Raw genomic sequence first — 15,313 nt, 5'->3', positions numbered from 1 at the left:
TCAAATTTGTTTCGCCAGATAATTGAGGCACCAAATGAAGAAGAAAGGCTTAAACTGCGTCTTGGTAACATAAAAAATGATCAAGCATGGAAGACGTTTGTAAGGCAAAAAAAAAAAGTGCAAATATTAGGGTAAACAAAATTTGATCAATTTATTTTTTCACATGCTTTCATCATAATTTTAGTTGATTTGAGCAACTATATTCACTATATTAGTTCATAAGTTGATTAGTAGTGTTGCTGATGCATTATTCTAGGCTAAAAGTGCAAAATACTTAGTAATGAGGCATAAAAAAATCCCACACACATGCAGTCGGAAGGGAATTGTTCGATTGGCTGCTGAGATGGTAAATATAATATTAGACTCTTTGTTTTATTAGTTCATTCAATAGTATATCAATTTGATATATATATATATATATATATATATATATATATATATATAAATTTATCTTTACTGTAGAGAAAGAAAAGCACAAACCCATCTTCAATTTCTAGGGTTAAAGTGTGGATTAAATCTAGCACAAGAAAAGATGGAAAACCTGTGAATACAACTGTTGCTGACACCATTGTAAGAACATTCATCCAAAAACTTTGCCTTACATTTTTATTTTTTCAATGGTATGTGTATGTGTAATTTTTTTATTTTATTTTATAGTAATATGCTTGTTTATTCCTATAGCAAAAGTTGGAAAAGATTGAAAGTGTTTCACGATCGTCTTCAACAACTAGTGTCAAGATAGTAATGGACGACTTAGAGGAATAGGTAAGGGAATGATTCTTACAACATTCTTTGATACAATCAAGGGACAATCATGTGGCCCAACTTCAACAAAAACATAATGAAATGTGTTGATGCGAAAAAGTGGTTTGGCACTTTTGGGCTCAACTTAGAGATGTTGGGCCTTCGGAATTTCCTTGAGCCTCGGTAGAGCGTATAATCTGCAAGACGAGAAACACTCGGTAAGACCTAAGGCACCGGTGTGGTACCGGCCGAAGGCTCTCCAATGCTTAAGTAAGTACGAATTTAGTAAATTAAACTAATAGATCAATAGGCAGTATGCCGTAAGTTCTCGTTACCTTCATTTTGGGACTGTTGTCCTTCTTTATAGGCTTTGGGAGGTGTGCATGCTGTTTAGAACTTTGATGTGGGACTGTATACATTGGTTGTGAGTGTGCCACGTGTCCCGGAGAAGGGAGTCGCCCTAATCGTAGGATCGGTAGGCCAGGTGCCAAGGGCTACCATGACTGTGCCCTATCTTGTCCACATGTCTTCCTCTTATTGGCTGTTGGTTTTGGTATAAACAAGAGTCCAAGTACCCTATCTTGTCCATCAAGAAACTCTCAAGCCTTCCTAGTTGCATTAGGTTTATGATTTCTAATCCACAATGAAATATGATACCTTATAGCTTTTGCATTTACTTTAAACACCAACTTTAATAGAGCACCAATTTTAATTATTTATGAACTTTTGATCGATATTAAGTCCAAGTACCCTATAATGATTATAAGACCATACTTAATAGCTTTAAGACACCTATATGTCTTGCATTCTCCCACTTGGTCTTATAATCATTAAGAACGCAATATCAATCACTACAAGACCTATACAATTCAACACGATTATAATTCTTACACAAGTCACTGTCAATCAAAATGAACAATTATGGAACTATCAAGGCACCTTACGTATAAGACACTCAAGGACTTTCTAATTACACATTAAGGCACCTTAAGTGTAAGATACGTGGTTGTTGTAGATATTATAAAATATAATGAGGATCTTGAACCAACAACTGTTGAAGAATGTCGACATAGAGGTGATTGGCCAAAATAGAAAGATGTGATCGAACAAGAACTAAATTCATTGAAAAATCGTAAAGTATTTGGACCAGTATTTCGAACACCTAAAGGTGTGAAACTGATTGGATACAAATGGGCATTTGTACGGAAACGTAACTAGAAAAATCAAATTGTAAGATATACAAAGCATGGTTTGTAGCACAAGCACAAGATTTCTCAAAGAGACTTGGAATCCATTATGAGGACACATATTCCCGTGTGGTAAATGCAATCACATTACGTTTCTTGATCAATTTGGTTGTCACAAAAAGACTTTAGATGTGTCTTATGGATGTAGTTACTGCATATCTATACAGATCACTTGACAATGATATTTATATGAAAATCCTTTAAGGATTTAAAATACCTGAAGCAAATGAATCAAAATATCAAGGTTTGTATTCAATCAAGTTACAACGACCCTTGTATGGATTAAAGCAATCTGGAAGAATATGGTATAATAGCCTTAGTGAATATCTTTTAGAAGAAGGATATGTAAATAATCCATTTTGTCCATGTGTTTTTATTAAAATATCTGGATTTGCTATTATTGCAATATACATGGTTGATTTAAACCTTATTGGAACTCCTAAAAAGTTTACAAATACTGCTTATTTAATGAAGGAATGTGAGATGAAAAATCTTGGGTGGACTAACTTTTGTCTCGGCCTATAGATCGAGCATCTACCAACTGGAATCTTTATCCATCAATTAACATATACAAAAAAAAGTTTTAAAATGATTAATTTATATGGATAAAGCCCATCCATTAAGTAGCCCTATGGTTGTTCAATCACTTAATGTGAAGAAATATCATTTTCGTCCACAAGAAGATAACGAAGAGTTACTTGGATGAAAGAAAAGGAGAACACTGTGAAGGTCTATTGATGAAACGCTCCCTATGATGTTGGCAAAATATCTTTGAGTTGACGCATTCCAATATTGTTCACCATCTTTTTGAATGTTGTCGTTTGGAGTGCTTTAGTGAATAAATTGGCTTTTTATCACAAAACGTCCCTGACGTTTGCGAAACTATCAGATTGCATCCTTAAAATTTTTTTGTATCACTCATGGTCCCTAACGTTAATATAGATGCCCTTAAATAGTCCTTCTATCAAAAAAATTGTTAAATCCAAGGATATAATCGTCAAATCAATCCAAAATTATAATATATATATATATATATTTATTTAAAATAAATTTCCTTCCCTTCTCTCTTTATTTCTTCTTCTTCTTTCTCTCTTTCTTTTCTTCTTCTTCTTTCTGCACAAGCAAACATAAGTAGAAGAGGCAACCTCTGGCTACCTGCACTGTTGGACAAGAACAACTTGAAGAAGCTTTGACAAGCCAAACAGGACCGATTGTCGAGCTCAATAAACTTGATGAGCTACCTCAACTAATTCAGGGACCAACAATCCATTATCAGGAGGTTCTTCAAGCATCCTACAAGGTTGGGCCTTTCGGGCTTCTTTCTCCTCCTTCGCTCTTTGAATCAAGACCTTCATGGGTGTAGGGTAAGGCTTCCTCTTTGACATTTTTCTTGGAGGTCTTGGTACATCTGCATACAAAGGACCATCTGCATCACCAACTAAGGTAGGGGTTCTCTCCTATTCAAAACACGCCTTTTGATCAAGTCAACAATGAAATCTTGTAAAATTGCAAGTTTTCCATATTATTCTTCTTTGCATATTGTGTGGAGATTTTGCGCAATTACAGAATTTGAAATAGAAATCAGAACTAAAGTATATTTATTAACAGTGCTTTAGGCTATCAGGATCAATTAATACCATCTTTCTAACACCTCAAGCATCAACTTCCAAAGAAGACGAACTGAAAAGGAAGAAGAAGAGCCGAAGAATGGGGAGGGCTGGGTAACTGGATACACAAGAAGAACTGGAGAAAATGAAAATGAAGAGCACAAGAACCAATCAAATGAAGAAAACGAAACTGAACAAGAGCCGGAGGAAGAAGAAGAAGAGAGGGGAAGGATGGACTAGAAACGGGAAGCGACTGTGAATTGTGGTGAAATTATTTTATTTTAGTTTTACACGTAAAAAGGAGAGAAACAGAGAGAGAAGAGATAAGGAATTTGGCGGAGAGAAAGAAGAAGAAGAAAGAAAGAGAGAAGGGAAGGAAATAATATATATATATATATATATATATTATAATTTTGGATCGATTAGATAATTATATCCTTGTATTTAATAGTTTTTTTATTTACAGAAGGACTATTTAAGAGCACCTATATTAACGTTAGGGATCCTGGCAATGTTTTGATAAGGCAGTGTCACATGTTCTATATTATACATGGATAAGTACTCTTTTCCCCTTCGACTAGATTATGTCCCACCGAGTTTTACTGGCAATGTTTTTAACGAGGCACACTCCATGCATAGTGGACATCTATGGGGGAGTGTTGTAAACTCAAAGGTAATGGATACCCACCATAATAGCCATCATAAGTCAATTATAATTCCACTTGTTTGTGTAAATATTCACACGAGGGATTACTTGTGGGTTGATTCCTTCGCCCTTCAAACTTCCTTCTTCTTCTTCTACCTCGCTCCTTGTAAAACAAGTTGGAGTCAACGGACCACACCCAGGGGGTGTTGGCCAAAGGCCCTCTGATGTCTAAGTCAGTTAATTGGATCTTAGGGAGATACGACAAAGTAATGGAAAGGATGGAGGTCTTCTCTCATGGGGAGAGCCAGGCGGCACGGAGCCTTGTGTGTGGGTGATCGGAGCTTTATGGGAGAGAGGGGAGAGAGAGAGAGAGAGAGAGAGAGAGAGAGAGAGAGAGAGAGAGAGAGAGTTGCTAGGGTTTTCGTAATTACCTCAAGTGTGTTGTGTAGCCATCTGTTTATAAACTCCTTGCTTGGCTAGGGTTTGAAGAATAATCACTATTTAATTAGGATTATTTTTACCCAAAAAAGATTATAGGAATTAATCAAAGACATTTGTTGGAAATCGGATCCTTGATTTAGAGAAATATTAATTCCCTAATTACACAGAATTTAATTATGGTAATAGTTGACCTAAGGAATATTCCTTTCTCCACGTGTCATCTTCTTATTGGTTGCTGAAATATATGTTCACACACCACTCATAAAACCTATCATTATAGGGTTGTAACTCATGCACTAAAGACTATATTTACAATATTTATCATTTGTAATTTTGTCTTGTAATCACCACTTATGGGTGGTAAATGTTGATGTATTTCCTATGCTTTTAAATAGTAGGCACTAAAGATGAATAAGACCCTTGTTAGCCTTGAGCTATTGAGAACTACTCTTAACTTTTCCGTACTTTCCTTGCTTCAATCACATATACGTATACATATATATATATATATATATATATATATATATATATATATATATATATATATATATATATATATATATAGAGAGAGAGAGAGAGAGAGAGAGAGAGAGAGCTTCAGTTGAGGGATCCCTCAAATAAGCTTATTTGAGGGACTTGTAGGGCCCACTATGTATTTTATTTTACTAATCCAAACTGTCTATTTTTTAGATATTCATTTAAAGATCATCTCTACAAAAAAAAAATCACTTGTGTTTGTGAGGTAAAATACCTCGAGGCCGAGCTGAGCCAGAGCACTGTGTTAGTGGTTGAGCTGGGCTAGACCACGATGTTAGTGGTCGGGCTGGGCCAAAGCACAGTGTTAATGATCGAGTTGGGCTAGACCACAGTGTTAGTGGTCGAGCTGGGCTAGACCACGGTGTTAGTGGTCAGGTTGGGCTCGAGCCTGGTCGCCATATATTTTTTCACCCTGACTCGTGTGGGCTTGTGGGCCCATTGGTCCATGAGCTTGGGCCCAGTGCACATGAGGTTGACATCAACCTGATTTACGTGGTGTTCACTCAAAGGACTTCTAGTCCTGGAGAAGTTGGGATGTTTCGAGATCACCAAAACGTTTATCTAAATGGAGTTCTAGTCTGAGGAGGATTAGGTTGTTCTAGAGTCCTAGTTCAAGGAGAGCTGGTTTGCTCCCAAGTTCCGCTTCGAGAAGGATTAAGTCTTCTGGGATGATATAAAAGGCTAAGGCCATCCTCCATCAAAGGTACGCAATTCTGAGCACTAGAACCTATTGTGCACTTTTGCTCTCAAACACTCAACTGACTTAAGCATCGGAGGGCCCTTGGCAGGCACCGCATTGGTGTTACCCACCGTTAGCTTATCTTGTTTTGCAGGTTCTAGAAGACGACTTGGTTGGTCATGCTAACCTAGTCCTGAAGAATTGCCCGACCTCAATCTCAAAGAGGTCATCTTCTGTTGAACTAATTTTAGGCATTAACAGTTTCGCACCGTCTATGGGAATTGATTTCTTGTTGATTTTCATCTAAGTTTTTAGACAACAACCACTTACTTGACAACATGAGTCAAGAGTCCAGCCCCGACGAACTCGTCACCCCCGCTACGTCGAGGAAAGGAAGGAGAAAATCCAATCGCCTAACTAACATTGAGACCTACCTGATGGAGATGAGGAAAGACATTAATGAACTCTGTGATCAAAACAAGGAGGTCATGGAGGAAGCCGAGAAGATCCATACAGGAAGACAACGATGGCTAGAAGAGTGGTCTTAGGAACATAGAGATCATCAAAGTAGCGGACCCCAACGCCGAGGCAAACTTCAGCGTGAGGGACATGACGATGAAAAGGGTGAGAGCCATCCCCGATCTCCTAATGGAATGATCTGTGGGAAGCTGCAAACTTTTGAGCCTAGCCTTCACAACCATTCTCTGGTTTCTTTAGTATGCTAGCCGAAAGACAAAAGGAGTATCTTGACCTAAGATATTTACTTGAGGAAAAGAAAGCTCAGTAAGTACGACCTCGTAATCGCGATCGTGAAATCAGTCATGATCATGATCGTGAGGTCGATCGTGATCGGGAAGTCAATCAGTCTGAAGTCCGCCCTAATGGAAGAGAGCATGCTGGAGAAAGTAGAATTTTGAAAGCTATGAAGCAGATGCAAGATGAGATGGATCAGAAGCTGGAAGTCCGCCTAACAACCCTCGAGCGTGAGTGTTGCATTCCTAAAAGGACACAATTTAATGTGCAAACAACCAATTAAAAATACCCGCAAGTGCACGAATCTATCGAAGTATAGATTATGTAAGTACGGGGTCGATCCCACGAAGAACTTGTCGGCTTCCTATAAGTTCTAATTTGAGTACGTAAAGAACACTTAATTAACACACCACAAATGCACAAATGAAAGAGGGAAACTAGAAATGAGTAAAGAAGTGTAAAAGAAATGAAACAACACAAGAAAACTAAAGAAAAACACAAACAGCACTTTTTATCACCCTTTTATCACCTATGAACAGTGCTAAAGCGACCGGTCGTGAGGTAGAAGCGACCGGTCGTTTTTGGGCAGAGTCGAAACTCAAATTTTGACGTGAAAAGCGACCGGTCATCAGGTAAAAGCGACCGGTCGTTTTTGGGCAGATTCGTTTTCTCTGTTTTTCAGTTTCGACCTCTGTCCAGTGTTTTGCCTATAACTTTCCAACCGTACGTCCAAAATTCACGTTCTTTATACGGTTGGATTCAGCACAGAAAATGCAAGAACACAACGCGGACCAAAAGTCCAAAACACTTACAAAAATAAACAGAATTCAGTAAACAAGACACACAATGTAACAAACACACAACTCACACACACATTTTGGGGGGGGGGGGGGGGGGGTTTGGTTTGGTTCAAGTGACCTAATTCTATTGCATGAAAGTAAATGGACTTTGAATTTAAATGAGAATGGCAGAGATGAATTATCAAAATGTGAAAGTACCAAGTAACAAACACTAGGGTTTCGGAATCCACCCTAAACAATTCTACCTATGTTCATGGATACTCAAGTGATGAACTCTAAACTTGTTGATGAAGATGTTCGCAATCAAGACCATGGGTCGTGGCTCAAGACGCATTGATTCTCTCTAATATACGTAAAGTGCATGGTTCGTGCTACAATACTTGTGCCCTCCCCATAACCGAACCTAGGTATGGTTCGTACTTCGATTCAATTACAAGGAGAACCCATTAAGTTCAAAGAGAATATGAACATCACAAGAATCCTAATAGCATGGTGTTTACATTAGGTATTCAAGAAACCAAATCACATGGATGATTCTTACTTCATCCATTTATTGCTTAGGATAACATGAAGATACACATAATCCCAACAATCTCAAGAAGCATGCTTTCAAAGATGGCCAACCAAGGAAAAACACACATCAAGGATAGATTAATTTGGTGAATTGGAATTCATCAACAATATCTAGAAATTCATACACTCAAGCATCAAAACAATAAGGTAATCATGTTTAGGGCTTCAACCTAAGCCCTAGCTATGGAGTTTAGTTGCTCATACTTATTCCAAATACAAACTCAAAATGAAATTAGAAAGAGTTTACAGATTTTCAGAAAATGATGAGAGCTTCAAGATCATCAATGGTGGAAGTCTTCTTCTCCACTTTTCTTGGCTGCACCTTGGCTTTCTCCTAGCTCCAAGCTCTCCAAAATCTGCTCTCAATTGTGTAGAATGCTAGAATCCTTCCTTTTCCACGTTCAAAAGGCTCCCCAACTTCAGATTGCAATTTCCTTTGGCTTCCCTCTCTCCTCCTTTCCAGCTTTTACCTTTTAATATTAAACTACCACCTTTGATAAAGCCTTAGCCCATTGTCCCCTTGTCATGATGAGGCTTTGTCCTCAATAAGATGCCAATTGCTTCAGAAATATCTCAAAGCTAAGGTAACTCCTTGTTACCAAGAGTTATGGTAACAAGAAAATCAAGATAACACAAAGGAGGTAAAAGCTGGCCAAATCCGGATTTCCAGAGCTGTGGTAACATGCTGGATTGGTTGGATAGGCAATACTTGTCCAATGGAGCTCAAATTTGGATATGTTGTAGTTAACATCCATTGGAACAAGTCTCATGAAGATCATGACCTCATCCGAGCACCAGAGCATGTTGATCCCAGGCCAAGAAGTTGACCTACGAAAATGAACAAAAACAGAATTTATAACTAATAATGCACTTTTAGCTCATTTTCATCCCAACCAAGGTAAAATCTAAGAAAACACAAAAAGGAAGTAAAAAGCTATAAAATGTCAAGAACTAACTCAAAATAGTGGGTGAATAACATGAAAAATCATGTGTAAAAATGAACCGAACAGTGAGCGAGGTCCAGGACCTCTTGACCTAGCCATGACAATTGACACCCTACCATTCACTAGAGACATCCTTGAATTCAAGCTCCCAAAGGATTTCAAACAGTCCAGGATGCGACTTTATGATGGGACCACCAACCCGATGGACTTCTTGAACGACTTCGGTTACTAGATGAATGTGAAAGATGGAGATGCCATGAAATGTCTAGCTTTTCCTCTGCTCTTAGAAGGATCAACTAAGGATTGGTTCAAGTCCTTGAAGCCTGACTTCATCAGCTCATTTAACCTGCCCAAACAGAGCTTCATGAACCAATTTCTATCTACCTCAAAGAAGAGGTACCTACCCAACTACCTTCTCAGCATCAGGCAGGGCCCTAAGGAGAAGTTACGACACTACATCAACCGTTTCAATCTAGAAGTAATTAGCATCCCTAGTTGCTCCAAACATACAACCTATATTGCCCTTCTAGCTGGGTTCCAAAGAGGACCTTTTCTGTTTCATGTCAACAAGTTTCCACCTAAGAGTTATGAGGACCTGGTGTCCGAGGCGTATCGTCATGTCATCGCTGAGGAGATGACATATGACACACCAGAAGGGAAAGATCCGTCGCAGCCTAGTGTAGGAGATAAACGGAAAAAAGGTCGAAATGATGTACATGATAAGCCAAACGACAAGAAAGGAATATTTGAGAATTCTAGGCAAGGTGGGAGAGACTAAGATCAACCATAAAATCCATTTCGACCGCAGTTCGACAACTACACCCCGTGAATACTAATCGAGAGGAGGTCTTCTTCCATGTCCAAACTGAGTTGCCAAAACCCCGACCTTCGAGGTTTTCCAAAGGCTGAAAGGATCCAAATCAATATTACAGATATCGCCGCAATAACAGTCATACGACGGATCAATGTTACGAACGCCAACATGAGATTGAAACACTAATTAGGCGAGGTCATCTAAACCAATTCATGGGTGAAAAGAAGCAAGCAAAGCAGCATGACAACACACCAAACAAGCAACCATGTGCTACGAAAGACATCAATGTTATCTCAGGTGGAACAACTCTAGCTAGGGACTCCAACAAAGCACAAAAGGTATGCACGACGTACCCAAGTTGGACTCGAGGCACTCTCGATTGGTCTAGGCTATCGGACTCCAAAGTCACCTAAGCTCGAGTACTCGGCGATCAATTTTAACGAGGTGAAGGAAAGAGGTGTAGTTCACCCACATGATGACCCGTTCATAATCCAAGCTGAGGTTGCAAATTCTTGCGTGAAATGGGTTTTCATTGACACAGGCAGTTCGGTCAATATCATCTTTATATTAACTTTTGAATAGATGGAGATATCATGAGAAGAGCTCAAGCTAGTGGTCAGTCTCATGCTTGGATTCACTGGGGACAGCATTAACTCCATTAGAAGCATCACACTACCTCTGCCACTTGGAATAGCACCCCAACGGACAACGGTGTACACAACTTTTCTAATAGTTGAATGCGCTTTTGCTTATAATGGTTTTTTAGGTCGACCAGCCTTATGCTCTCTCTGAGCCTTCATTGCCAGGCACATGCTCGTGATGAAGTTCCCAACCAAAGCTGGTGTGGGACATGTGAAGGGCGATCAACAAAAAGCTAAGGAGTGTTACTCGTGGCGTCCAAGCAGAAAAGAAAGGAAAAGTTGGAGATGTACGTCGTCAAACGAGATGGGATAGACCGTGGGGTCGAGCTTGACCCACGATAAGGTACAAGTAAAAAAAAAGCGATGCTAGGAGGGGACTTAGAGAAATTGCAAATCGACGAAATCACCCATATCAAATCATCAAGATTGGAGCCCAATTACCACCTCAGATTTGTGATGACCTGACAAACTTCCTACGTGAGAACGCTGAGATCTTTACATAGTCATATGAAGACATGCCGGGAATAGATCTCGAGATCATATCACACCATCTAAGTATTGATCCCACCTTCAAGCCAATACGCCAAAAATGTCGAGCTTACGATGCAGAACGGTACCCTGCCATGAAGGAAGAAGTGGACTTGTCAATCAGATGTTTGCCAACCAGATCGGGAAGAATATGGAGGTATATGTCGATGACATGCTAGTCAAGAGTGTCACGGTTGATCATCACATTCAAGACCTAGCTGAAACTTTCGAGGTATTAAAGAGGTATAAGATGAGGCTTAATCCTGCCAAGTGCGCCTTTGGGGTCAGCTCAGGAAAATTCCTAGGGTTAATGGTTAGCCAGTGTGGCATCAAGGCGAATCCAGAAAATATAGAAGCTCTGTTTAACATGACGTCGCCTAGGACTTCGAAAGAAGTGCATATTGAAATAAAAAATTCATTGACATCAAATTAAATTCTAGCCCAAGTTTAAAGAAGTTGGGCTCATAGCTAAAATGGTCTTGTTGGCTTATTGCTAAATTGATTTAGGCCCAAAATGAATTAATATTAATATTTTTACACGAAAATATTAATATATTGAAAGCACTAACAGAATATGCTTCATGTACGTGACTTTGGAGTGTGGAGTTGAGGGGTTGACTAAAAATGGGAAGTTACTCCCACATATGGTACCCACACAGTATGTGAGCCCATAACTGGCTCCACTCTCTTCAGTTTCTCTGGGTCTATAAAAAGGGACCATTGGTGAGCAAAAACAAAAAGAGGAGAAAACAAAAAAGGGAAAAACGCAAAGGAGAGAAAACATAGAAGGGCTACACAGAAGAAAAAAATACCAAAACTGCTGTAGAAACAAGCAAAGAAGATACAAAGCTCTGTCACAATACAATTGGGAAGGTATAAAACTAATTCATTTGAGTATCATTTTCTGTACAACTAACTTGTAGGCAAAAAATGTGTGTAAGGCCATTGTACAGAAGCCTGAAAATTCCTCCATGTTTGATATCAAGAAATGTCTGATATCAAGAGAGGTCTCAGCAATGGAAAATGTAAACAAATCCTCTCAAATTGGCAATAATCGTGATATTTACACAAAGAGCTCTCGCAAGACTTCTCTGTTGTGAAGGTACATATGCGTTTCTACAAGAGCCCCACAGTGTTGATCTTCTCAAATCGGTAATGACTGCTATTTACACTGAGAGCTCCAGCAAGGACCTCTCGATTGTGAATGTAAAGATGGGCTTCCGCAAGAACCCCACTGTATTGAGTGCTATGAACACCTTGTGAGTGTCCATAGGCACGTTGTGGTACTTAGAGAAGACCTTGCGAGTGTTCTTGAGTACCAAAAACAGAAAATGGCGTGTTATATCCTAACCCACCTTCAGCACAGTGAAATTCCGGATCTGCAAATTAGAGAAAGAAGAGATCGCAAAACGTGCTGCAAACGGAGAAAATCAACAACTCTGTTTTAGTCTCACCCATATGCATAAACAGAAGAAAATATAATATTAAAAGATATGCAGATACTACTAATTACCAGAAAGTTTACAAAAGCTGATGACTCACATCCACGTCTTGTGCTCCAAAAGTTGCCAACAAAGAAAAATCCCAAGCCGGACGGCCCATGCAAGTTACTAAGACAACACTCCTCTACAACAATTTGCAAATATCATAAAAGGTTCTTACTTGGTTGCTGGCAAGACATGATGCAAATGAGACAAAACAAAGTCAGCATCTTAATTGGCGGTATGATAACCCTCCCAAAAGATCTCAGTTTGCAAAGGGAAATATGCAATCAAATCATAAAGAAAAGAATGCACCAAAGCATCAGGTCATTGCTGCAAAATACAAATAAGAAAAGAAAAATCACCAAGAGATCGGAAGGGAGTAGAGAATTCAAAATTGTCTTTGGACCCAAAAATACAGTCAAGCCTTCAAGGAAATGATGAAAATAAAATCTCATACAAAAAGAAAAGCAGAGATCCCAAAAGAGAGAAGAGTTTATTTTCCTTTTCTCGTAACACCAAAAAAAAGGTGCACGACACACGGCCTTTGTCCAGAACCACCAGTTCACCCGTTTCGACACCCCCATGAACGGCGTCGTATGCAGGGCTGCAAATTAGTGGTTCAAGGAAAAAGCCAAAAGGGAAATATGGCTCGCCAATTTCAAGCCAAGAAGCCTCCACCTCCTGCCATGCCCAAGATTGAAGAAGAAAGCAACAAAAAAAAAAGTTGGAAGACTAGGAAGAAAGCAACAAAAGCAAGGAAGAAGAAAAGCAAGAAAAGTAAATAGAAGAAAACAAGAAACAAAAAGCAAGGAAGAAGACGAGCAAAAGTAAGAAAGAAGAATAAATAAAACGCAAGGCAAAAAAAGTAGCCAGTAGCAAGAAAAAAACAAAGAGAAGAAAAAGTAGCAAATAAAGAGTAACAAGCTCTGTACTTTGACAAACAGATACTGCCTCTTTAAGCTCCCAGACTTTCGATTAATAGTTTAATGGGCTATATGGTCTAACTCTGACAGAAAAGAGCAAAGGAAAAGACTAACCTTGCTTTTATTTCTCTTTGGTTTTGGCGTCTCAAACTCAAAGCTCTGTATCGATTGTGGCTAATGGGTAACTGAAGATATATGGTTTGGTCCAGTTTGAATTAATTTGAACTACTCCAGTTACATATGGGAGTGACTCAGTGTGAATTGATCTCTACTACTCCAAATAGATATCGGTTTTGGTTTCAATTGGCAGCTGGCTCTCAAAGCCTTTCTGATGTGGACTTTTTACTTATGAGCTTGGTGAAAAACCTACCTCGCCATGCCAAGCTCATGGTTAGGTTGGCAAAGAACCTAATTCGCCATGCCAAGCTCATGGTCAGGTTGGCAAATAACTGACCTCGATTCACCAAGCTCGTGGTCAGGTTGGCAAGGAACCCATATCGACGTGCTAAGCTCATGGTCAAGTTGACGAAGAACCGACCTCAACTCGCCAAGCTCATGGAGAATATATATATATTGTTTGTGCCTAATAAATCACGGCCGTGAGCTGGCCGAAGGAGCCCCTTTTCTCGGCCCTGGCACTTACTCGTAAAATTGAAACGCAGCGTTTCGCCAAGGTACTTTACCTTCCTGAAGACAAAAGAAAAACGCTAAGGCATGTTCATCTCAGCCTCGGTTGCGGGCCGAGGCCGAGGCCGAGCAAAATCGCGGCAAGAAATATTAAAGTCAGATCATCACGTGATAGCAGGGACCCATGCTTCATTTAATGAAGTAGTGCCTATTTAATGCAGCAAACCCACTGGCCACAAATAAGCATTTAATGCGCGAGGGAAGGTGGGAAGTGACTGAAGTCAGGATTTGGTGATGAGGATCAGAGTGATTAGACGTAGACATTCTCACAAGAATCCTTGCAGCTTGAGAGAAAAGGTCACCAACTATCATAGCAATAAATGCGTCTCCACGGCCAGAAGCTCAGAACCCACGATCAAGAGCGGCGGCCGAGATTCACCGGGATTTATGGGGTCACACCACCATACTTCACGATCCCAAATGTCGATTGGACTACCCACTTGCTCTAATCAGGCTCCACCATGCAGATTTTCAGCCTCGATTACTCCTCCAGGAACTCTTCCTATAAATACAAGGCTCAAGCTACATTCAAAGGGTTCAAACACCAAACCAAAGCCTCCCACGGAGCAACTTATTTTTTCCTGTAATGCACTTTCAATATCTTTACTTGCTTTCCTAGGAGTAGTGTTAGACTGTAAGGAAAATTCATTCATCAATATATCATACGACCCTTGATTTTAAAGGCGCCGGAGCACCATCTCTGTTGTTCGTTCCCTCACCCCATATATCATACGACCGTCGCTCCCTGAGCGACGCGCCGGAGCACCGCCCAAAACCCACCACCAACACCATCACTCAACGGCCTTGTAGTTCAGGCCGTGAACCTAACAGCCGAGACCAGTTCCTCTCTCGACTACAATCGTTTGATTAGAAGACGAGTTCAAACAAGCGCACCACTTATCCATCCTACACTCATCAACATCTCGACGCACGGTAGACCGTGATGGCACGCCCGCGCACAACCGCACCGCACCCAAAAGCAGGAAATCGCGTGTCAACGCATATCCCCTCGGCTCGGAACTCCAGGCCGTGAGATTTGCGCGGCAGACACTTTTGGCACGCCCGGTGGGACACTTGTCAAAAACTTATGGTGGAAACTAGGGCACAGGCAAAGCTCAAAAACAAAGCTGTCGAAATGACTTCTGAGACTCCTGAGTCCACCTCACCAATCACAATTACCGAGATCAAGCATACGGTCGGGATCTCGGCTAGTGTTCCAGTAACGACGGATCGTACGGCCGAGTCCATGCAGGAACATGCAGTAG

The 15,313-nt window shown here is 40.1% G+C and overlaps 1 protein-coding gene across 1 annotated transcript; it reads left to right on the top strand.

Annotated features, from left to right (window-relative positions):
* Positions 1–9,203: 9,203 nt before the first annotated feature.
* Positions 9,204–10,739, top strand: LOC110756245 (uncharacterized). The gene is made up of 3 exons (XM_021957647.2): positions 9,204–9,683; positions 9,884–10,123; positions 10,611–10,739. Exons 1-3 carry the CDS (start codon positions 9,204–9,206, stop codon positions 10,737–10,739), a joined length of 849 nt encoding a protein of 282 aa, XP_021813339.2.
* Positions 10,740–15,313: the final 4,574 nt, after the last annotated feature.

Source organism: Prunus avium, chromosome 8 (assembly GCF_965620075.1).
Source record: "Prunus avium chromosome 8, drPruAviu1.hap1.1, whole genome shotgun sequence".
In the NCBI taxonomy this organism is placed as follows: domain Eukaryota; kingdom Viridiplantae; phylum Streptophyta; class Magnoliopsida; order Rosales; family Rosaceae; genus Prunus; species Prunus avium.
Note: the sequence above shows the minus strand (reverse complement) of the source record. Positions and strands in the feature narration are given on the sequence as shown.